General features: G+C 42.0%; 1 protein-coding gene across 7 annotated transcripts in view; it reads right to left on the bottom strand.

The window, feature by feature from the left end:
• dync2h1 (dynein cytoplasmic 2 heavy chain 1) overlaps window positions 1-24,773 on the bottom strand; it is a 138,980-nt gene that overhangs the window by 26,381 nt on the left and 87,826 nt on the right. For all 7 annotated transcript variants that reach the window (XM_061719244.1, XM_061719238.1, XM_061719242.1 and 4 more), the window contains 7 exons: window positions 23,258-23,383; window positions 19,261-19,371; window positions 17,431-17,500; window positions 17,000-17,085; window positions 11,111-11,186; window positions 8,952-9,172; window positions 7,959-8,063 (listed from right to left, as the gene is read on the bottom strand). In XM_061719244.1, the coding sequence (XP_061575228.1) occupies window positions 7,959-8,063; window positions 8,952-9,172; window positions 11,111-11,186; window positions 17,000-17,085; window positions 17,431-17,500; window positions 19,261-19,371; window positions 23,258-23,383 (795 nt within the window). The remainder of the gene's footprint in view (window positions 1-7,958; window positions 8,064-8,951; window positions 9,173-11,110; window positions 11,187-16,999; window positions 17,086-17,430; window positions 17,501-19,260; window positions 19,372-23,257; window positions 23,384-24,773) is intronic.

The following is a 24,773-nucleotide window of genomic DNA, read 5'->3' as shown; positions in this document are numbered from 1 at the left end:
GCGGGGCTGGATAACAATCCTCCAGTGCCGGAATGGGGTGACATTATGCTTTAAACTTTAAACTTTAAACTTTATTTATTTATATAGCACCAACTCATGCAGTGTAAGTGCAACTCATGGTGCTTTACATACAGAGATAAAATAACAATCAAAAGTACAGTTTAAAACATCCCATACGACCCCACCCCCCACGCATACACACACCCTCACTCACACTCATACACATGTGCATACACTCACACGCCCACACACACACACACACACACACACAATAAGTGGACTGGTGACATGGCTTAGCACTAACGATCCAGGTGAGGAAAACACTACCTATGGGTGGCCGTCCACACCGAGAGGCTCCACCAGCCACGACCACAAGGAGCATCGCCACAGAGACCCCCCCAACCCGGACAGACCAGGACAGACCCCGCACAGAAGGTGGAGTCCCTCCCCCAGCTACCCAGGCCTGAGGGACCCCCATGACGACACCCCCATGGGCGGAGCAGGCACACCTCCCAGTGTGGACGACCCCCCTGAGGAAACACTGGAGCTAAAAACTAAAAGATTAAGAGAAAGTAAAAAATGCCTAAAAAGTGTAAAATTTTAGAAAAATCTATACAAAACTTAAGATGAATAATAAATAACATAAAATACAAAGTCACTCAAATGGATTAAAGGTCAGATAAAAGCCAAGCTAAAAAGGTGTGTCTTGAGCCTCCTTTTAAAAGTATCAACGTTCTCTGCGGTCCTGAGGTTCTCTGGCAGGCTGTTCCATAAATAAGGGCCATAATGGCTGAATGCAGCCTCACCGTGGGTTTTGGTCGCGGTTCGGGGAATGGTTAAGAGGCCGGTGCCAGAGGACCTCAGGGTCCGTGAGGGTTGATACAGTAAAAGCAGATCAGATAAATAAGATGGCCCAAGACCGTTAAGACATTTAAAAACCAGTAAAAGAACCTTAAAATCAATCCTGAAGCGGACGGGGAGCCAATGCAGCGATTTTAAAACAGGTGTAATGTGCTCCCGCCCTCTGGTCCTCGTCAGCACGCGAGCGGCTGAATTCTGTAATACTTGTAGGTTCTTAATACTCTTTTTAGGAAGACCAGAGAGCAGGGCATTACAATAATCTAAACGACATGAGATAAAAGCATGCATCAGCACCTCCGTGCTGGCCTGAGAGAGAAACGGGCGGACTCTGGCTATATTCTTAAGATGGTAAAAACCTATCTTCGTAATATTCTTTATGTGTGGAATAAAAGTGAGCTCAGAGTCAAAAATAACACCCAGGTTCTTTACACATTTCGAAGGTTTAAAATCTTGTAGTTTTGGTAAAAGTTTCTCTCTCTGGCCTTCAGGACCAATAACTAAAACTTCTGTTTTGTCCTGGTTGAGCTGTAGGAAATTATCTGCCATCCATGACTTAATATCTAAAATACAGTTAAAAAGGGCATCAAGTGGCCCTGTGTCATCAGGAGACACAGCGATGTACAGCTGTGTGTCGTCAGCGTAGCTGTGGAAGCTGATGCCGTGTCTCCTGATGACGTCCCCCAAGGGAAGCATGTAAAGGTTAAAAAGAAGCGGACCTAAAATTGACCCTTGGGGGACCCCACACTTAATTTTATGCATTCTGGAGGAACATGTATCCAAACTTACAAAGAAAGATCGATCTGTGAGATAGGAGCGGAACCAGCTAAAAACAGTACCAGAGAGGCCCACCAGGTGCTTCAGTCTGTTTAATAAAATGTGATGGTCTACTGTATCGAAGGCGGCACTAAGATCCAGTAGAACCAAGACTGTCAGTTTGCGGTTATCTAAATTGCACCTGATGTCATTTAAAATCTTTAAAAGGGCTGTCTCGGTGCTGTGGTTCATCCTAAAGCCAGATTGAAATTTCTCTGAAATATTGTTTCTTATTAAAAAATAATTTACTTGGTTAAAAACCAGCTTTTCTAAAATCTTACTTAAAAAGGGTAAGTTGGATACAGGTCTGTAGTTATTAAAAATGCTGTGATCTAAATTGCTCTTCTATGGACTCGTCCGACCTCCAGCTGCTCACCCAGCTCGAGCAGGACGTGCCGATGAGCGGCGGAGGCGAGGAGGCGTCCGACCTCCTTGCCGAGGATCACGAGGAGGATGATGATGACGCCTCCCTCAGCAGTCCAGGCCTCCCAGCGCTCAGAGTGGGTCGGCTCCGACGCTGCGGCTAGACTTGGCCTGGAGTGGCCGGCTCCCCAGGCCGGCCAGGGACCCGAGAGGGATCTCTACGACGCCAAAGCCCTTCCCACCTCACAAGCCCACGCCAAACAGCTCTTGCCTGCGGTCCCAGAATGCGTCAGGGAGATGAAGCGCTACTGGGATAAGCCTCTGAGACACAGAGTGCCCGTCAAGGGTTTTTCAGCACTAGATGTCCAGGGCATGGAAGAGATGGGGCTCTCCGGGCCGCCGCTGGTGGAGCCGTCTGTCGCCTCCCACCTCCACCCTGACCGCCGTGCAACCTTGTCGGCATCCGGCCCCTCCCTCCCTGGAAAAATGGATAGGTTCACCGCCTCAATTTATCAGAAGGTCTACAAATCCTCAGCCCAGGCTGTGAGGGCGCTTAAAGGGAAAGTTCGTTTTTTTACAACCTGGACCTTATTTCTGGCATTTTTTATGGTTGTATACTCACCCAGAGGTGTTTGGTGTCATTTGGAGTCCTTCGGAAGATATTAGGAGTTTTTTGCGAGCCGCTTCTCCATATAACGGTAGCGCCTGGGGCACCGAGGGACACAGACGAAAAAAGCGTCTAAATAACACATGATTGCCGCGAAACTCTTCATTTCTTTTATGAATCACTAGATCTGCTTCCAGGACCTGTTGTAACATTGTGGCGCTGTCTGTGTATTAAACAAATCCGTTTGTAAACCAGACCTCTGAACTCATGACGTCATCTCTGTGCGCGCACTCTGTCCTCCGTTCAGTGAGCTCTTCAGCCGTACACTCTGGCTCAAAACGGTAAGGACGTCCATCATATTCAAAGTCGTCGTCCACAACCTCAGAATTTGACAAATATTCAGACATGTTTCAAATAACTATCAGTAAACTAACAGTAGCGAACTCCAGCTGTACACGGAGCTGTGTCTGGGACGCGTGCACAGAGATGACGCCATGAGTTCAGAGGTCTTGTTTACAAACGGATTTATTTATTTTATTTATTACACAGACAGCGCCACAATGTTACAACAGGTCCTGGAAGCAGATCTAGTGATTCATAAAAGAAATGAAGAGTTTCGCAGCAATCATGTGTTATTTAGACGCTGCATCGTCTGTGTCCCTCGGTGCCCCAGGCGCTACCGTTATATGGAGAAGCGGCTCGCAAAAAACCCCTTATATCTTCCGAAGGACTCCAAATGACACCAAACACCTCTGGGTGAGTATACAACCATAAAAAATGCCAGAAATAAGGTCCAGGTTGTAAAAAACCGAACTTTCCCTTTAATGTCTTCACGCTCCTTTCTGCTTACCATGCAGAGCTACTGGTGGACATGGGGCAACAGCTCGACTCGGGCTCCCCCAACCCGGCTGTGTGGGAGGAGATCTGCATCACCACGATCTCATCCTCCGCAGCTCCCGGGGTGCTGTCCAGCTTGGCTGACAGGGAAAGACAGGACATCTTGGACGCCGAGTTCGATCCGTCTAAGGGCCTGTTCGGTCCCGCCATCGACACCATGAAGCAGGCTTGCGACCTCAGGAAGAAGGAGGGAGAGGCTTTCAACCTCTGCCTCCCTCGTAGACCTGCTCCCCGCCCGCCCCAGCCGCCTCGCCAGAGCTTTGCAGGCACAGCCAGGGGTCGCCAGCGGTCCCAATCACGGCAGACTTTTGTCCCGCCTGTGAATCCCGAGGTGAAGAACCCCCGCCATAAACCGTGGGGCAAGCAGTCCTTCGCTAAAAACCGTCCTCCTAACCCTTCGGACGGGAAGAAGAGGCGTGCCATCTGATTCACCTCGCCATTCTGGGAGGACTTGGCACCAGCACCTGGAGGTTCCTGTCCTTTTCCCCCTAGGGGCAGAAGCACTGACCCTCCATCCACCCGCAAAACGGAGGAGAGCGCCAGATGCTTTAATCTGTCCTCAAAAGTACTGCGTGGCGGCCTTTTCTGTTCCCCCGACCCGCAGCCACTTATCAGTTCGAGCACACGTTCCCCCAGTGCCCCCTGTTTCACCAGCCCTGTTCTGGCCTGGAAGGAGGGGGCTCCTCACTAATTCACCACAGTGCACACCGTTCCCCGTATGTTCCAATAAAATCTCAGCCGTTGTAACCAGGCTCTTCGCCAAGGGCACGGCAAGAGAAAAAAAATAAATAAATGAGAAAAAAATAAATACAATTAAATAAAAAAATAAATATATATACAGAATCGGATATAAGCCTGACACGGGACCCCCTTCCCGTTGTCACGGTTCCCCTTTCCCCCAATAGGAAAGGCAGCAACGTCACCGCTGCAGACAGAAGGAAGCTGGACAAAACCATCAAAAGGGTCTGTCATGGGCTGCTCTCTGGACACAGAGTGCAGGTGGTGGGAGAGAGGAGGATGATGGCTAAGTCATCCATGATGGGGAAGGACTCCCACCCCATGAAGGACACCTGGAGAGCTGGAGAGCTCCTTCAGCGACAGGCTCCTTCACCCTAAATGTGTGAAGGAGCGCTACAGAAGGTCCTTCCTCCCTGCAGCTGTGAGACTACACAACCAGCACTGCTCACAGTACACCACATACAACCTGACAATAAATATACATACTGGAAAATAATGTGCAATATCATTCTCTGCAACGTGCAATTATGTAAATAACATCTGTAAATATCCATGTTATTTTTTATATACTAGTATTTCTTATTATTTATTTTTCTTCTCCTTCTTCTTATTATTATTATTGTATATACTGTTTATAGTACGTTATTATTACTGTGTGTTAACTATTTCTATTGATGCCTCTTGTTTTTTGCACTATCCCCTTAGCTGCTGTAATCTGCAAATTTCCCCTCTGTGGGACTATTAAAGGATTTCTTATCTTATCTTATCTTAATAGAGGGCGCCATTACTCCGCTCGCCAGCCAAGCGCAGAGATGGCAAGAGGTCGCTGTCCGCAGCCCGGGGGTGCTGAAAACAGTGATGAGGGGTTACAGGCTGCAGTTCGCCTCCCGACCACTGAAATTCAACGGCGTGTTGATTTCTGTGGCAAACGGGGACGTTGTATTTGACAGAATACACGTTCAGAATACTCACTCTCACAGTGCTGCCTCGAGCCATACGTTCAGGCGATTGGTTTACTTCAATCGACCTGAAGGACGCGTACTTCCACATCCTTATGCCCCCAGCGCACAGGAAATTTCTCAGGTTCGCCTATCAGGACATGGCTTACGAGAACATGACACTTCCATTCGGGCTGTCACTAGCTCCGAGGGTGTTCAACAAGTGCGTGGAGGCCGCTCTGAATCCTCTGAGGGATTCGGGGCTGAGGATTCACTCGTATATAGACGATTACCTCCTCCTGTTTGGACTCGGAAGCCCTGTCAGCCCAAGATTCAGCTGCTCTGATAACTCATCTCACGGGCTTGGGCTTCGGAATAAACTATGCAACGAGCTGTCTGACACATCTGTGTCTGTCTCGCTTCAGCGAGGGACGCACGGGGCAGTTCAGGGGGTGTCTCAGCCTTCTGGGCTTGATGGCTTCGCTGTTGGCAGTGGTCCCGTTAGGCCTGCTGAAAATGAGAGATTTCCAGCGATGGGTGGCCTTGCTACGTTTATGCCCCCAGCGTCACCGCTTCCGCCCGGTTACGGTGACGGCAGCTTGCCACGCAGCTCTGAGCCAATGGCGGGACCCGGCTCTCTTTAGCCAGGGAGCCCTGCTCGGGTGTGTGTCACAGAGGAAGGTGATTACATTATACAATGTTAAATGTGGTGTGTTTGAGGGCTGGTGTGAACTGAATAATGTTTGTTAGCCGATGGATAAGGGGAGGGCTTTCTCCACCATTAAGGTGTATCTTGGCACCATTTCTGCCTGCCACGTCGGCTTTGGGAGACGTACTGTCGGTCAGCACCCGCTGGTGTGCCGCTTTATGAAGGGCGCACGCCGGAGGCTCCTGGTCCCCAGGACCCTTGTCCCATCCTGGGATCTCTCTCTGGTGCTCGATGCCCTGTGCCAGCGCCCGTTTGAGCCTCTGGAATTAATTGACTTGAAATTTTTGTCACTTAAGACTGCTTTGCTCTTGGCTTTGTCTTCAGCCAAACGGGTGGGTGAGATGCAGGCTCTCTCTGTTCACCCTTCCTGCCTGCAGTTTGCGCCAGGTTTTAATAAGGTATCCCTTATTCCTAATCCTTCATTCCTGCCAAAAGTGATATGTCCGTCTTATCACTGTGCCCCTATCGAACTGATAGCTTTTCATCCTCCACCTTTCTCCTCTGCCGAGGAAAAGAGGCTGAACTCCCTGTGCCCGGTGCGCGCTTTACGCATGTGCGTGGAGAGGACGAGGGGTTTCAGGAAGGTTAACCAGTTGTTTGTGTCCTGGGCTTTATCCCATAGAGGGAAACCCATTTCGCAGCAACGGTTGTCTCACTGGATATTGGATGCTATCAGATTGGCGTATGAGTGCAGGGGCTTACAGGCTCCGATGGGCTTAAGAGCCCACTCCACTCGGGGCGTGGCCACTTCATGGGCCCTGTTTAAAGGCGTCTCTGTCAAAGACATTTGTAAGGCTGCAAGCTGGGCTTCGCCTCATACATTTGTCAGGTTTTATAGATTGGATGTTACAGCGCCCTCTCTGGCTTATTCCGTCCTCCAGGTGGGCGCTGTCTGATCTACCTCTCGTTTGTTCTCTGTCTGTTGGGGTCAGAGTGCCGGCTTCGGAGAGCATGGTGCAATTCGGGAGTTGTCTATATCTCCTATAGGCTGAGATACCAAACGGAGTTAGAAAGAGAACGTTAGGTTACTTACGTAACCCCGGTTCTCTGATAACGTAGTGAGGTATCTCAGTACACTCCCCTCCTTGCAGTACGCGAGGAAGATGCATGCTTAGAATGTCGGTACAACCGACGGCAGTGGAATATAAGGGAGAGGGGCGGGCTCTCCGGTCAGTGCTGTCATTGGTCTGTCTCCGACAGACGGAGTGTCATTGGAGCTTCCGTAGTTCGACCCCATGAGAGCGCTCTCCTATAGGCTGAGATACCTCACTACGTTATCAGAGAACCGGGGTTACGTAAGTAACCTAACGTTTTCAGCAGCTAATCCTTTTAATTAAAAAGAAATCAAAGACTAATCAGCAAAACTTCTAAAGAAGTTGACAAAAGAAGGTTGTCTTCAAGAGCCCTCAGAAGACAGAAACACAAGCATTCTACACTTTGAACACACACAAGTGAACAAATGTCCAGTAAGATTCATGTGTGATTCTTCAGAGGTTGTGCAGCTCTCTTAGGACCTCAGCCCTACCTTATTGTAAGCAATATAATAAGAGCCATACAGTATCTGTTGTCCTCGCAGTGATCTGTGTGGATGTCCACACCTAATATAATATAATTTTATCCTCAAACAGACAACATTGGAAGACTAGATTAAGCCACGTTAAAAGATGAACACGTATGATGAATGTGTGAGTAGGAGAGGATCAGGATACTTGAAACAGTTCATCACACCCACACAGAAATAAGGCAACATTATCACTTGGCATCCCACAGGTTACAAACAATTACTTCAACATCAAACATGACGAGGAAGTGTTGACTGTGGTCTCCACAGCCAACATGGGATATCAGGTTTTAAACAAATGAACAATATAAGTATCTCATATCGTATGACTGACTTTAGCACTTCACTGTGTCGTGTTTTGTCTTTGCGTACGTGGGCTTATGGTATGTGCATATGTACCTTTGTTTCTGTATGAAGGAATGATGTGGTATTTGTATGTGCAGTTGTGTGCGTGTGAGTGTGAGATTTCACCTGGGAGCTGATGATTCTCTGAGAAGATCTTTCTATGTTGGCAGGCAGACCAAAAAATCCAGGTCTGTCATCCTCTGGAAGTTTCTCTATCACACTGCAGTATTCCTGGAAGGACACACGGACAAAAAATGTTTATGTAATAATCGCTCGGGGGTCATGTTTATGGGTCTTTGGAAAGCGTCTAGAGACAACATCTGTTGTATTAGACGCTATATAAATAAAATTGAATTGAATTGAAAAAATACATGTCACACACAGTGAGGTAAAGAAAAAAAAAACTTTCTGAATATCTAAGCAATATGTAGTACTAAGTTGACAAAGTGTAATCTTATGTTCATGGGTGTATGAGATAAATTATGTTTTACCGAGACTAGATTAACTAGGTGTGTTTTTATAAGATAGAAAACTGCTATCTTTATACACTCACCAGCCACTTTACTAGGTATACCAGCTGTACCTGATAAAGTGGCTGGTGAGGGTATACATGTATGAGACACATACAAACACATACAAACACTTTTAAATAGCTAACAAACTTTACATTGTTTGTTAGAAATACAGAGCAACAAGGATATAATATAAACACTTCAAAATAAACAGCTCTGTTCAGAGCAGCATGTTTTAGGGTATCTGGGTAAGTCATTTGACTCCATTCCATCCCGTTCTCAGCAATCTATTTTATGACGTGCTGTCCACTGCGGAGTACAGAAAATGCAAAATGATGGAAAGATGTGTGGGGGAAAAAGATGGGGAGGATTCTTGAAAATGGCACGGTAAAAGACACAGTATTCAAACAAATATTCAGATAGATAACACGGAAATGGTGCCTTTTTTAATGTGCTCACCTTAAAATGTGTAACCAGAATGTTAATTCTAAGTGCAGATTTACAGATTGACTTTGTAACAATGTGGTTGTATTGGAATGGAACTAAAAAGAGCAGTAATACAAGCATTGCTTTTTCTGTGTGTGAAAGTGTTTATTTGACAACCTACCAATATGGAGCAGGAGTTTGGGAGGCTGATCTGGGGTGGAAAGATGTGCGCTCCTCCTCTGCTCTTCCTCTGTCCAGCTGATGAGGAGAGGAGTCGTGCAGAAAAGAACTGCTCAAGGTAGGAGCGCAAGATACGGAGGTCAGAAGGATTGTCTATTCGCCCACCATAGATTGCACTCTCCAACAGGCCATGGACAAACTCCCATTGAAATGGTTTACCACCTTGGAAAAAACAAGACATATTAATGGCCAGAGAAAATTACATATATGTACAGTGCCTGCACTCGTGTGAAAAACAGCAATGACTAACGCTGTTATTTGTGAATAATTTGTTCAAAAGAACATCTTTTGAGTGAATGAATTCACTTCCTGAAAATGCAGGGATACATTCACTCGCTGGAAGAGTGCATGTTCAGTGATTCGTTCAATGATCATATTACACAGTGAAACTAAGCTTTTATAAAAGTATCTTCACTGCTACCTCAAACTGCAAGTCAGGCTCAGCATGGTCAAGAGTACTGTCTCACTAAAAATCTGTAAAAAAAATACTGAAGTCATTCAATCAGCGTTAATGTCCAATATGCAACAATTAAAAAAAAACATTTCTGAGAATCACATCCCTGATTCCAAATCAGTACAAAGGCAAATATTGAAACTGATTTTTATTTTTCAAATTTGAAACAAGCAAGCTTTTAAAAATGTTTTGACAATGGCCTAAAAAGGACAAGTTGTCTAAAAAGTGTATGAGTTTTGTAACAAAAAAAAAAACAAAAAACTGGTGGAATTTCCTTCAGTTAATTAGCAACACGGCAATACCGGCAAAACTGGGTATAAACAAAAACATTACAAAGATCACAGGTGGAAATAAAGATGAGGAGGCTGTGTAATTCCTTCTCCAATCTCAGTCTGTGACATAACGGTATCCTGTAAATCTGTTCAGTAGTTTCAGTGATAGTGGCATGCAAAGTTTTGGAGTTGGTAGCCAGTTGGTTCAGATACCCAAATCTAAGCAGTTTTGTGTGTTTTCTTTATATAAATCTATTTCTTCAGCATGAGATCAGTGTGTCCAGTAGAAGAAAACAATCATGGGCAGGGGCCTCATTTATAAAAGAGTGCGTAGGATTCATACTAAAAGTGTACGTGCGCTCATAAGCCGAAATGGCGTGCGCACAAAAAGAATCCTGATTTATAAAACCGAGTGTCCGCACATCTGCACGCAATGTTCTCTTTATAAATCACAGTCCACCTGGAAGGTTGCGCACGTGAATTCGCCTCATATCCCGCCCTCTACACGCCCACTTTATACCATGAATGGTGAATGCAAACTACTTCATGACTGTATTTGCATATAAATGAGCCTGCTGATCATGCGCAACGCTTGCCTGCAGTCTGTTTCTGCTGTGCGTCAGGATGAATGAGTCATGTGTCGAGCCAGGCCACCGTGCCACTAAATTTCACGGAGACCGAGATCGAGATGTTGTGGATGAGTTGGAGGCCAGGAAAACGACATTATTTGGTGGTCACATTAGTGGCATCACTAACAAAAATAAAGCGAGTGAGTGGCAGCACGTCGTTGCTGCGCTGTAAATGCTGTGAGTGCCACGGACAGATCTGTGGCAGAAATAAAAAAGAAGTGGTGCGATCTGACGGTGGAGGCCAAGAGGAGAGTGGCGCGGCACTTATTTCTTATGGCCTCAGTCACCCTCCAGTTGGAAGCGGTGGGTGACGAGGAGGTTCCCGGCCCGGCGTGTCCTGCACTGCGGCTGCAGCACCAGCAGCACCAGAGCGTCCCAAGCGCATGGCGCACACGGAAGTGGCCGACTGACTGACGCTGTGCTTCAAACACAGAGGGACACGATCAGCGCTATTATATTATGAGTCTGATATGTGATGACATTAAAAGTATGACATGAATCTGGCTTCATTTCACCACCTCATCTGCGTCGCCAGTTCCCCATATCTTCAAAATGTTCGTGCGCTAGGATCAAAGTTTGTGTAAAGATACGCACATTTTCCTGTTAGGTTTTTTTTTTTTTAATCCCAACCTTTGCGTAGAAGGTGGCGTGCGCATCTTTCAAGCCGTGTTTTGTGAGCACGCAAGCTTTATAAATGAGGCCCCAGGTGTCCTGAACACCCTTTATCAGTCTTTGGTCCTCCTACCTTCAAAAAGCCTGTCAATAATTTCAAAACCAGCACGGAGGTCCGACAAAGAAAACTCGTAGAACTTGGTCCACCCCTGGAACAAAACAAAACAGTGTGAAGTTATGAGTCATAACATATTTATACATCACTGATTTCTTTCTCACCAGACCAAAAGGTAAGATACTTAAAGACCTCACATCATACCCATTGTTTGAAGATCAATCAACTATCTGTAGCTTACAGTATATTCGCTGTTCTTTAAATCTGAGAGCACAAGTACAGCCAGCTGCTTTTTAATTGAGGACTCTAAGTACCAATGTCTTTCCGTCTAATTAACTTGTACTTATGGATATAATCTATGTATACTCACCCCATTTATTAAATGTACCTAGTTGAGTGCTCAGTGGTTGTACAGTATCACAGTATCGATAATCTCAGAAAGGTCCCGCAGGTGTTAAAACATAATTGAGTGTGAGGACTATGTGTGATGTGTTTTTAACACTTCAAAGCTACTATATCTGCCCACTGTAAGGCAAGGCAAGTGTATTTGTATAACACATTTCATGTACCAGACATTTCAAAGGGCTTTATATAAAAAGATTTTCTTAAAAGCATCGTAGATGCTGTTGGTGAAAGAGATGCTGTACCAGAAGAAAACTGTGGCCCTGTTTGACAATTCTTGGAATGATTAGGTGAACTCTTGTCAGCATGCAGTCCTGCCTGCTGCCCCTCTTACCCATGGCACCAGTTCACTAACTGCTCATCAGTGGCTGATTGACTTCACCTGTGTCTAATTACACCAGGACCTCATCAGAGCAGCCATTTAAGGCCCAGACTGGCTCAGTACAGCTGCTGGTTGATTGTAAAGCCAGGTCTTATATCATTATCGTACTCAGACTCTAAAGCTGGGCATACACTGTGCGATATTTCAAATCGTTTGATTCAGCCCCATCTCACACTGCATGACTAGATCGCTGAGTTCAAAAGTTTGCAGCCCACGATTTATGGTCTCACACTGTACCTCCTGATGCTCTGATGTGACCCGTCTGCTCACACTATACGTTCATAATCCTCACGTCGGACTTCTGTGTACTGGAACTGCAACGTCAAAAAGAAGTGGAAGAGGAGGAACCCCGAAATGGGAGACACCGAAGATGCTCAGCAAAAACAAACGTGCTGCCTTTAACCTGAATTATGGTTCCGCGTTAAATCGACGGCGTAGGGTACACGGAGACGGACACCGTACGGTGCGGGTCGCCGTGTATCCTACACCGTAGGCTCTGCGTTGGTGTAACGCGGAACCATAAATCAGCCTTTAGCAATTTGTGCCATTCTGTGTGGCGATAAATGAAAAAGATTAGACAACGTCGTAATTGGACAAGGAATTGGCTGGGCAGACGTGGGAAATAGAGTCTTTTTCTGCTATTAAAACATGATTTGTAATGTGAATTTGCAACACTTTAAACTACAATTAATAGTTTTTGACGTGACATCAGAGATTGCGCATGCTCTCTGCGAAAGGTCGTAGCACTGCTTCAACTGTGCAATACCTTCATGAGGAGCGACCAGGATTTCAAACACGTTTGATTTTCTTGCGAGCACACGATTCGTGATCGGGAGCTCGTCGTGAGGTGTTAATCTCTTGTCGTTACCCCACGTATATACTGCACGAGGCACGACCAACGATTGGGTCGAAATCCGGCCCGATCCAAAAAATAGTCGCACGACGAGAAAATCAGTTCAAAACGAGCCGACAATCGCACAGTGTATGCCCGGCTTAAGTGTGATTTACCTTTTGTCCTTAGTTCTTCCCCAGCCATCAGCCACCATGAGCACCCATTTGACCTCCCAGGGGGAAGTCATTCTACTTCCACCAGTGTTGCCTTGAGAAGGGGTCGGCAACCCTGGTCCTAAAGAGTCATAGTCCGGCTTGTTTCAGATGTTTCCCTGCTTCATCAGATTCTGATACAAGGGACTGTGTCTTGAACCGACTTGTGCAGACTTAGATGACAAGCTGATGACAACCTTTCATTAGAATCAGGTGACATCTAAAACATCCAGGACTGCGGCTCTTTAGGACCAGGGTTGCTGACCCCTGCCTTGGAGCAATGCAGACCTCACTCTGACACTGACTAACATTTTAGATTAAATAAACTCTCTGGCCCAGGGCAGCATGGTGGCTTAGTCGTTAGCACTGTTGCCTCACAGGAATAATGTTCCTGCTTTGACTCCCAAGCCTAGCGTGAGTCTTTCTGTTGTATTTGCATGTTCTTCTTCTGTGCTTGCGTGGGTTCCCTCCGGGTACTCCGGCTTCCTCCCACAGTCCAAGAACATGCATAGTAGGTTAATTGATGATTCTAAATTGCCCGTAGGTGTGATTATGAGTGCGTGTGGTTGTTTGTCTATATATGTGGCCTTGTGATGGGCTGGCGACCTGTCCAGGGTGAACCTCTGCCTCTCGCCTGTGTTGAGCTGGGATATGTATCCCTGTAAAGGATTAAATATGTATAGAAAAATGGATGGATGGAAAAGGCAACTCTAGCCAATCACAACCCACTGCATTTCTGAATGCTCTATGTTCCCAACAATTCCTTACATTTGCTGCTGTAATTTTGTGCGTGAGTTATTATTCATTGATGGTGTACAGAGCTCTTTCTGCTGCATTTGATAAATCTGCTCCCAAGTGAGAATACAGATTGGTCTCTTGCAGATCTCATTATTTTTTGTTTATATACCATATGTAAAACAAATAAAAGTAACTCTTGTGAACATTGTTAAAGTCAATTAGTAAAAATTAGTCGTTAATTCGTAAAGATAGACCCCTTTAAATTTTGATGCGGAACCCAATAACATCTTTAAGAATGGGTTATAGGGCAGCTGTAAATGGTGTGTTGTCCAAGAATTTGATAATGAATTATTCAATGTACAGAATTCATTAGTTTTATAAGCATAGTTTTGTTCTTTATTAATTGGGGGCACTGAAGTATGTTGCCTGACCTCTGGTTTATCAGACATAACTGGAAGGTAATTTTACTGGCCACAGGCAGGGGCTTTGTGTACACAAACAAATTAATCAAAACACACACACACAATTATAAAGCTCTAATCTAAATTGCAAGTAAAAGTTTATCCTTGTCTGGCTGCTTTCATCTTTTTATATCTCTCCTCCATTTCCGTCTATTATGTATCTGTGTGTGCTTATGTTTTTAAATTAAGTATTTTTTTAAATGCAGGTCTGATAATGGAAGAAGACAATGAGGAATACAATCGAGAATGGAACAGCAGCTAAAGGAAGAAGGGATTAAGAGCATATCTTAAAAATTACATGGGGATATTATTGGATGAAAAACAGTTAATATAAAAAAAAATAAACATTCAGTGAGAAACAGGGAAAATAAAACAAAACACTAACTACAAACATTTTACATAAATTAAGAATATACTGAAGTAAAATACTTTAACAGGGTGGGTCCTAAAGTAAGTTCAAGTGCAAATAAGACATCTCCCCATTTTTAAAAGATGAAAAGGTTTTCTGATGTTTTATTGAAATTTCTTTGATCTGTCTTTGATAGGATACCTGAGACAAAAATAGATCGAAATAAAGTTGGAAAAGTGGTCCATCAGACCCTCAAACTATCTCTGTTCGTGGTGGATTTCAATCAACCAAACAGAGCAGCGGGACCAAATGTCAGTGAAAGTAGGTGGCACAGACAGACAGCTGGCTTTTTAACCTCTTGTAGGAGTTTAAAAATTAATCTTAAATCATTCCTCTCTCCAGTCTGGTTCAGGCAGATGTTTGGTTAAAGGAGTAGATTTGGATTTGTCCAGCAATTTGAAGTACTATGCATGATAATTTGTTTAAGAATGTTCTGCAGTTATTGATGAATTATTGAATTATTCGAATGTATATGCAACTGTACATACTTAAAACTGTCCAAAAGAAATCAACAGAAAAGACACTGAAGGTCTGATGGAATAAGAAATATCTAGAACAACCAAGGTTGATGATTGCATTGGAGCTGAAAATCACAAAGGGATACAGTTCTGTTTCTTGAGTCATTGATTATTGAATGGTGCAAATGTCAAATATATCACTGTATGAAAAGTTCAAAAAGACAATGAGAGGCTTATGTCATGGTTAATTATGAGTGATGGTGTGTTACATTTGCAAAGCATGTAAATGAGGGGGGGGGAACAGAGGTAATGTCCAATGGGACACGGCTGCTGCATTTTGTCATGTAAAATAATCTGTGAACACCATTTATTTTGCAATCCATGATGTATCTGCAATTTAGTTAATCTTTAGTTAATCTTGGTTTTAAATAATATCCTTATTAGCTTGTTAACAACTAAGATAAAATAGTAAACAAAACACAGAAGCACTAATCTTTCTGATTTCAGGATCTTAACACAAGCTTATGATCAAACTCACGCATGTGGTTTTTTGTTATCTCAATTCATCCAAAATCATTCTGGGTTTAAACTGACAGTTGGGAAAAGGGAGTGCATGTTCAAAAGATACTTGGCAGGCGGCTGGATTTGTTCGTCACAGGGGAACTTCAACTAATCACACTGGTAGAGTGCAGCCAACTGATAACATCAAACTAATGCTGAAGCCAGCTGGGAGAATAGACAAAACATTCTCCCCTGCTGTTTTATAACTGGTGATATAACAACAGCTACGCTGTTTGGGAGCCACTAGTGTTGACATGAAAACTAAAACCCAGTAGTATCAACCAGTATGGAGCTTAAATAACTGGCCACAAACACTGACCCAGATCCTGGTAAAATGGAGTCTAGTCCATCTCACCAAAATCAAAAAGCCTTGGAAGGTGAGGAAACTATGTAAGCCTTTATTAGATTAACTTTTCAAAGTTACATGAGGTACATGACATATCTATGGAACTCTCTAAATGTTAGATGCTTAAATAATTGTCTGCAGCAAATACATTATTCAAAACTATGCAATGCCACATTTTGGAAATATCCAAGAAAGAACGAACCAAACAGTGCTTTTTTTTTTTTTTTTTGTTATTTTTATCCCCGATTTTTTTCCCCATTTTGACCAGCAAGTGCTCCTACCTAAGTCAGTCCTGGGCATTGCTCACCCTCTACCAACCCCAGGAGGGCCCTGCACTGAGCTCAAGTCTCCTCCTTAACTTGAGGAGTGAGCAGCTTCTTTTCACCAGGCAGGGTGGGGTTTCTCCGGCCGGATGCAGCGCGTAGAAGGATCACGTTATTCCGGCCAGATCCTCCCCACCCCATCTGGCGCCCCCGCTGGCCAGAGGGGGCAGTGTGTAGCCCAGGACTGTTGCATGTTTTTGTGATGATGCGGCCTACCACTTCATGAATTGATATCACTAAATCCCACAGTATGGCTATAAGTCAAGAAATCAAGTAACTGCTTCCATCTGATGCCAAAGGTCAGCAGTGCTATCCATCCTTACATCTATTATCTATATCTGCTCGCTCCTATTTATGGTCATGGGGAATAAATGGAGTGCTCTTTGGAGAAAAGGCAGGGGCAACCTCTGAACAGGTCGTCAGTCTATTGTAGAGTCACATATAGAAAAAACAACCACACAAACGCTAAGGTTTTTTTTCTGGTGAAGAAGCCCTCTCTGATTTATCTTGTTCAGATGGATTGTTTTTAACTTATTTGAATGGTTCAGCCAATGTAGTCGTTTATTTTTTCAACAATTTTGGCACTTTCAGTGCACACATTCAATTTGCAAACAACAACCGCTCTGCGATATCAGGATCCGCACTGGTTATCTGGAGGTAAAATTTAGAATAAGGGCAAAACCCAGTAAAAGTGGACTGGTGCTTGTGTAATTTAAGGTCATGTGAAAACTATGACAAATTAATGAATGATGACGACGGTACTCGTGAGTTTGTGTATTTTACCTGTGGAATGTAGTTTCTTCTCTCTTGACAGACAGCATGGAACCAAGCCAGACAGAAAAAAGATTGGGCTCTGGCCAAATTGCCTCCTATACACAAACAATGACAGGATGTCACAAACCAAAATAATCTGTAATCACTTTCCTTCTCATCAACTTGTTGTTAGATTACATAAAATCATTTGATTACAGTTTAGTAAAAGACTGCGGTATTCGCTTACAATACCCCCTACTGCAATGTTTACTCTGCACCAAAGACACGCAGAACTCCACCCTGAAGCCAAGTTCTCATTTCAATGTAATGGCACGTGACACACTGGGAGTGAGACCAAGCTCCTCAAAAGTAAAAATTCTTAAAGATTCCTTGCAACTCTTTAGCGTTGGCTTTGTAGTTACAGATAGAGTGGGAGAGTGAGAGTGAGAGAGAGCGCTAACCTTTACTGATCTGCTCTGGAGTCCAGGACTCGTACGTTCTCAAAAGATTCTTCTTAAGCCCCGGAGGAGCCTGCAGATGGGAGATAGACAATAAGGTGATGGGGGAAAATATTTGGAAGTAGAAAAGGTTTAAGAGTCGCATTTTACAAACTAAATCATACACAAAATTTAAATGTTTAATAAACATTTGAACTGCAAGATCCAAATATAGTATTGCTTTAAAAGAAAAAGAAAAAATATCTCACTGAGTAATTATACATTATTGTAGTTCAAGAGTAATGGACAGGTCCGATTCAGCAAGCTTGCAAAAAACGATTATATCTTATATACTCAAATCAAGTATGCGTTCATCTGATTACCTCTTAATCCATACATTTACTATGCAGTCAGTAATACAACTAATTACAAAGGGATTACAGTGACTGTCAATCAAAAGGCAACGCCTCATATTATAAATACGAGTATTTCTTTATACAAATTCACCTGATGGGGTTAAAGTAAAAGAAAATCACCCCCCTCAGAGTTGTTATGGATTTAATATTAACAAATACAAAAGCATTTTTTCTGAACCAGGCTGTAGATATGTTGTTTTAAAAACTGCTTCAAAACAGGATGTTTAATTGGACATTATTTAGTGTTTGAATTACTCATATCAGCGTCATTTTTTTTTTTTTGGCCTATCGAGGTTTCTGAGGACATGTTTTTGATATACAATAATACAACAACAGCCCCCATTTCTTTAAACCAAGAATAATTGATTTATCCTGTAATATTGTAATTTGAAAAATATCTTCTTAAGGTAAACAGAGCATCAACAAAATATATTTGTGTGATTAATTGCAATTAATTTCAGAGTTAACTATGAAAATATTTCTTATAATCCTCAATAAAATGTTAATCATTTGTCTTTACACACACAGACACATGTATATACATTTTTTAATGTATATATGATGTGAGGCTGTTCATTTAGTGCTCTTTGAAACTACAACTTGCATCTTACTTCTACCTCAATTAAGGATTTAAAAATAACATTTTCAAAATTAGCCAAATCACTACACAATGTATGTTACTACTTTAATTGTATGTAATTGTATGATCTGCCCCAGGCCAGAAATGCAACCTCAGAGACAAACACAAAAATAAAGTCAGCGCACATATCAGTTTGGATTTTTATTGGATAGGTTTTAAGTTTTCAGCATCAGCACTGATAATTGTCCAGCAGCTTAAATATTGTTACTGTATCTTGATGTATGCAGACAGTCTATCAATATGTTTGCCTGTTAATTGTGTTTATGTTTATGTGTGTGTGTGTGTGTGTGTGTGTGTGTGTGTGTGTGTGTGTGTGTGTGTGTGTGTGTGTGTGTGTGTGTGTGTGTGTGTGTTTTGAAGGGAAACAAAACAAAGCAAAATAGAGAGGCAGACAGGCAGACAGACAGGATGTTTGCGCAGCATGCTTGGCTGCTGAAGCAGCTAACCCCATGAGCATGACTTCCATCAAGAACACACTGAGCACTAAAGCATGCATCACTAATGCACAAGCTGTGGCTTCTGCATGTCCTTACAGATTATATAGAGTAGAAGAAACACATGTGGATTCTGTTCACAGAAAACCACTATCTGGGAGGAGGAAAACGATAATTCACAATACTCTTTATAGCAGTAGAAATGTATCAGCATGTGTATGAAGAAAGTGTTAAAATACTGCATGGATATATTTTTCTTGGTAAAGTTGGGTGATACGAAAAGAGGACAACACCATCTAACACAAAAATTGGATTTATATTACTAATTATGAACACATTTGTGGGTAAGTGTGTGTGTCTGTACCTCATAAGTAATCTTGAGGCTGGACTGCAGCAGTATGGGAGGAAACCTGGAGTGAACTTCTGCTGTCAGCCAGAGACGGAAGGTTGCTTTGGGACAAAGTGCATTTAGTTCCTGTAGAGGAAAATCAGTGAATGCAGTATATTAGATGCAATATGCACAATGAGAAATATGACCAGACAATGCATGCAGTGCATACAAAGAGACGTTTTTCTTTTTGTGACCCCAGACCACGGACATGTCTGCAAGAACATCTTTTTCTCCAGCGTTGTCTCTTTATTTCTATAATGTCTCATGCATTGTTTTTCATTTCTCTACAGAAACATTTCTCTAAGACAACGGGGTAAAATTAACATGCTGGTAGCTTTTGCGTCATTTGACTGGTTACTAAAACACAAGGACATGCACACAAAGAGAACTGTAATTAATTCTTTCCTGCTGAAATTAATATGGTTACAAATAATCAAATAACACGAGAACTGACAGCCCTTGAAGGAAGCTCTTCTGTCTCTCATTGTGCGTGTTTGTTATTTGTTGTTAATCAGATGTTCACTGGAATATATAATTGTACTGCAAGAAAACTGCAAAAGAAAGATTAAAAAACAAAGACATATAGAAGAGAAAATGGATATGGAAGGACTGCACAAATCTTTACATTAGAATGCAAGTGTGAAAATCTATGCCACTCATGCATAACAAGATAAAAGATAGTCAAACTCAACAGGCTTTGTATCTGGACACTAGTGACAGGAATCATTAGATGTGATAACTCCTGATAAAGATTCTTGCACCATTATTTAAAAAATGTTAACAACTGTACAGTATCACAAAAGATTTGACTCTGAAAGGCAACTAATAGTTGCAAAAACGTTCTTCTGCATTACAAATCAGCCACTATTTTACTGTGATGTAAAACTCCAACAGAAAAAAAGTAAAAAAAAAAAAAAAAAGCAGGATAAACACTGAAGATATGGAAATTTTACAGCAATGCGTCAAGAACTGTCATTCAACAATAACTGATATAACATGGGCATGACATTCCTTTGGGAAACCTTTGTCAAGCACTACAAAGTTGTTTCTTTCACAGATGGTACTTAAAGCAGCACACTCTGGAAATATGATATTAAGGTGGAAATGTTACATAGTGTCGCTTTAAACTTTAATGTGCAAAAAAGGAGCCCACATTTTTACACTTTATAAGGACAATATTGACAAAGAACACGACATAGGTACTGGACTGGTCTGTCCACAGATGTGCCCTGTCTTGAATACAGAATGTGGTGTTTTGTGAAGCTAAAAATGCAACATCATCCTTGTACTTTTTATACACTTTGAGATATGCAAAATAATATATATATATTGTGGCAGGGTGGAGGATTGGGCGTGGTCTGCGGGGGAGCAGCCACTCAGCTGATTGGGTACTTAAAGAGCGGTTGCACACCAGCAAGGGTTCTGCTCACAGGGGACACAGAGCTGCCAAGTGCTGATACACGTCTGGGTGATAATAAAGATCCACAATTTCTCCACGAAACCCGGTGTCCTCTTTCCTGTCTGACGACCCCGGGTAGCACGAGATTGCTATATATATATATATATACAGTACATATATATATAGACACACACACACACACACACATCTATACATACACCCCTGTGCAAGGCCCTTAACCTGCTCCCTGGATGTATACATATGGATACATATATGTACACTAACAACTACAATCTTTACTATACCAGCTTTTCTCTAATTTGGGGTTCCATAGTAGTGAATGATTTATAGCCAGACCGAGGAAAGGATCAAGGCTGAATATATATTGTGGGTAATGTGAAAAATAGAACAGAAAAATGAGCGAGTGTAAGAATATATGTGGATAGGGAGGAGGTGACATCTGTACTGTCAACTCAAATTATGAACAAAGATCACTCTTCGTTTCTCCTTTTCTTCCTCTCTTTTACTGACCAACTGCTTCAGGAGGTAAGTGTGAGACAGATGGCAAAAAGAAGCAGGAAAATATAGAACAAGACATAGGAGATACTGACGGTAAAAGGGAGGAACTACAAAAAAAAAAAAAACACTTTTCTTGGAAGAATTTTCACCCCCTCACTATGGCTCACTTCACTCCCCCTTTTTTTGTTTTTTCATGTCCAGAGATTCTTTATTCTTTCTTTCTAACACTCCCTGCTTCCCATGTTCTTCATGTTGTGTCAGTTTTTCATTTCAAGCTTCACTGCTGAGACCCCATAGTCATCACTGAAGGTATAGGAAGCAAGACAAAGGAAGCAAGAGTGAAAGAGACAAATGGGGAGAAAGTTTGCCAAACAATAAGAGGGAATAAAAGTGTCAAGAAAAGCTGTTGGAGCAAGGTGGAATTTGAAAGTGATATAAAAGAAGAGACACAACTGGTGTGAAGAGATTAATGTGTGAAGATATACAAATAGGGGAGAAGAGATGTAATAAGCCATGGTCCATGTCATAAGAAAAGAGGCTAGCAAGAGTGGATGTGTTATAAGTCATACCCTCACAGCTTAGGACCATCTCACACACAACTGCTTGTCTGCATCGGGGCTCCAGATTGCGACCATTTAGAATAGTTTTGCAACCATGTTTTGATACAGTACCACTAAACTGTACAAGGCACACCGAAGTTTCAAAGCTATATTGTAAATGCTGGATGGGTGAAACCTGAGACGACCTTCTTTCATTTCACGTTACCGCAGCACCTCGCATGCTGATGAAGTAAACAATGTACAATAGGTAACACAGGAGGGATGGGTGGCTCAGTGATCTGCATATGACTTGAATGTCCCAACAGTTTTGAAGCCTGAAACTGAAGATAATTTAAAAAAAAAAAAGCCTTTTGGAGTTGTAAAGTGTCGTCAGGAACCAATAATTGAGGACCGGTTGACTTTTGTTGAAGCTTTTTAGGATTAGCTTGACCAAGATGACCCACAATCTACATCAGCTGAGATAAATAGTAACATTCAAAGCAGTGTGAAGGAAGACCCTGCATGTGGTTGTGAGTTTCATCCAAAATAATGACCTGGAAAAAAATATAAGGTATACCTGGTGTACCTAATAAAGTGGCTGGTGAGTGTATATAAGTGTATATGAGAAAATATTTAGTGGTAAGCGTTGGGACACAGGCAGCAACACAAGGGCAAATGTGTTCTGACAGTTGGAATACAAAATGTTTATGAGTGAGGAAGGGTAATGATAATTTTAGATATGGTCATTTGGACAGGTATCAAACTGTGTGTGTAGGACGGTGTGATATTAAGGGTAAACACTAAGAGGCTGAAGGGTGACACAATGAATTACACTCATCTTATTTGTGCATTACATTTAGGATGGCCTTTACCAATGACCTTTTCTACGAACACAGCATTCTACCTGACAACATGGACTCAGGGTTATGTTAAGAGGTGATATTTTTCTAATGTCCTCTAACTGATACTCTACTGTAATGGATATTTTCCTTCTGATATTTTTTCTACTGGCCTAACTGTGAAAGCCAGGCTGTTCTGTGTCAACCTAAACTATAATAATACCAATTTTGACTTATTTTGACTTATTATGACTTCATAATTCAAAGTTTAAAAGATGTTATAAAACAAAAACATTTTTATGAACTTAATGAGAGTGTACACAGGATTCTTTTCTCCTTTTCAAGAAAATCCAAGTTCATGGTCTACAGTCTACAGTATTTTATTTGCAGTTTGTTTTCCCTACTAACACTTCCAATGGACACTGTTTTTGTTGTTACTTGGTTCAATTTTGTATGTTACTTAAAGAGTAATTAATGAATAGAGACCATTGACAGACTGGTATTTATACATGTATCAACATTTAAAATGTAATGCATATAGTTACTTCTGAGTATCAGAGTCCATCTGACCTTGCTCTTCAAAACTGATTACTAAATGTCCTTCTCAGGCAAAATCATATAATTCAACAAATACATGTGAACAATTGCCTCACAGACACACAGAGATTACATACTTTTTCCAGGAGGGGTAGCCAGGCAGTAACAAGGTGGAGATTTTTCAGGCAAAGCCAGTCACCATTTCGAGAACATTCTCTGAGTGTAGCTAAGGCCAAATCGGCCTGTCCCTGACCCATGGAGATCTAGACAGATGGGGAGAGTGGGGGAGGTAGGATTGAGAAACTGAATCACTGGAATGGAAAATTACAATCCCTCACAAGTTACTGGCTTAAAATCTGATTCAATATTTTAATTAATTTGTATCCTCGATAAGAGGAACAAAACCTGAAAGGATAGTGGTGAATCACCATTTTCAAGCAAGAAATGTGGTTGGAAAAAAACAATCTTGAATGATCATGCCTGGCAATCACGTAAACATTTGATAAGATCAAATCAAAGAACATCACCATTCAAACTCATAATAACCTTTAAGAGTGGAAGTCTGCAGTTCTGCTTGCACACTGTAAGGAAGACACAACTACTGGGACTAAACAGCAGTCTAACCTTAAAAAAAGTGAGGCAGGTAAAAAGAAAATACTTTTATTTCATTATTCAACGTATAAATCAACAATATTTATTTCCCTCATCAATTTGATTTCATGTAGATGGTGAGATAGACAGAGAGACACACGGACAGCATTGGGCCATCGCGTTGTTCTCCCCTAAAATTCTCTCTACATTGTCTTGTTAAAAAAATTAACCTATGTTCCAAAAAAAAAGTATAATCTTGACACCAGTATGTTAATCTAAAATGTCCAAGTTCTATCTCACATTAATGGGGCCATCACTTTTTTCCGGAGGCACTGATACATCTCCATTGCAAGACCCTTGCATTTGGACGTCCCACTGATAACAGTTTGGTAGGTCTTTTTCAGTCTTTATTGTTATACTGGAGTATGTGGTGTCCCTTTCTTCTAAAAAAGATCCAGAATAATTATTAGCCTGACCACAATACCCATTTCCATTGGGTGATGGTTAGTACCCCCATATCTATTATTTTAAATGTGTTAAAAGCCTAAAATGCAAAATTTATACAACAAAATAAATGAAATTGATAAGACAAACAAGAAATATGTTGATTCATTTGGTCTCCTGCTAAAATTATCATTCATGCTGCCATTCAAATGTTTTCTGATTTGAGGTTTTAAAGTACATATACAAACCGGATTTGATTGAAGTTGGGAAATTGTGTAAAATGTAAATAAAAACAAAATACAATGATTTGACAATCCTTTTCAACCTATATTCAATTGAATACTCTACAAAGACAACATATTTAATGCTCAAACTCATAAACTTTATTTTATTTTTCAAATAATAATTAACTTAGAATTTCATGGCTGCAACACGTGCAGTAGAAGTTGGGAAAGGGCATGTTTACCACTTCGTTAAATCAACTTTCCTTTTAATAACACTCAAACGTTTTGGAAGAGAGGGGACTAGTTCTCTTAGCTTCTCATGTGGAATTCTTTCCCATTCTTGCTTGATGAACTGCTTCAGTTGTTCAACAGTCCGGGGTCTTCTCTGTCGTAT

This window comes from Cololabis saira, chromosome 4 (genome assembly GCF_033807715.1).
Source record: "Cololabis saira isolate AMF1-May2022 chromosome 4, fColSai1.1, whole genome shotgun sequence".
Lineage (NCBI taxonomy): Eukaryota > Metazoa > Chordata > Actinopteri > Beloniformes > Belonidae > Cololabis > Cololabis saira.
This window is presented reverse-complemented; position numbering and strand designations above follow the sequence as displayed.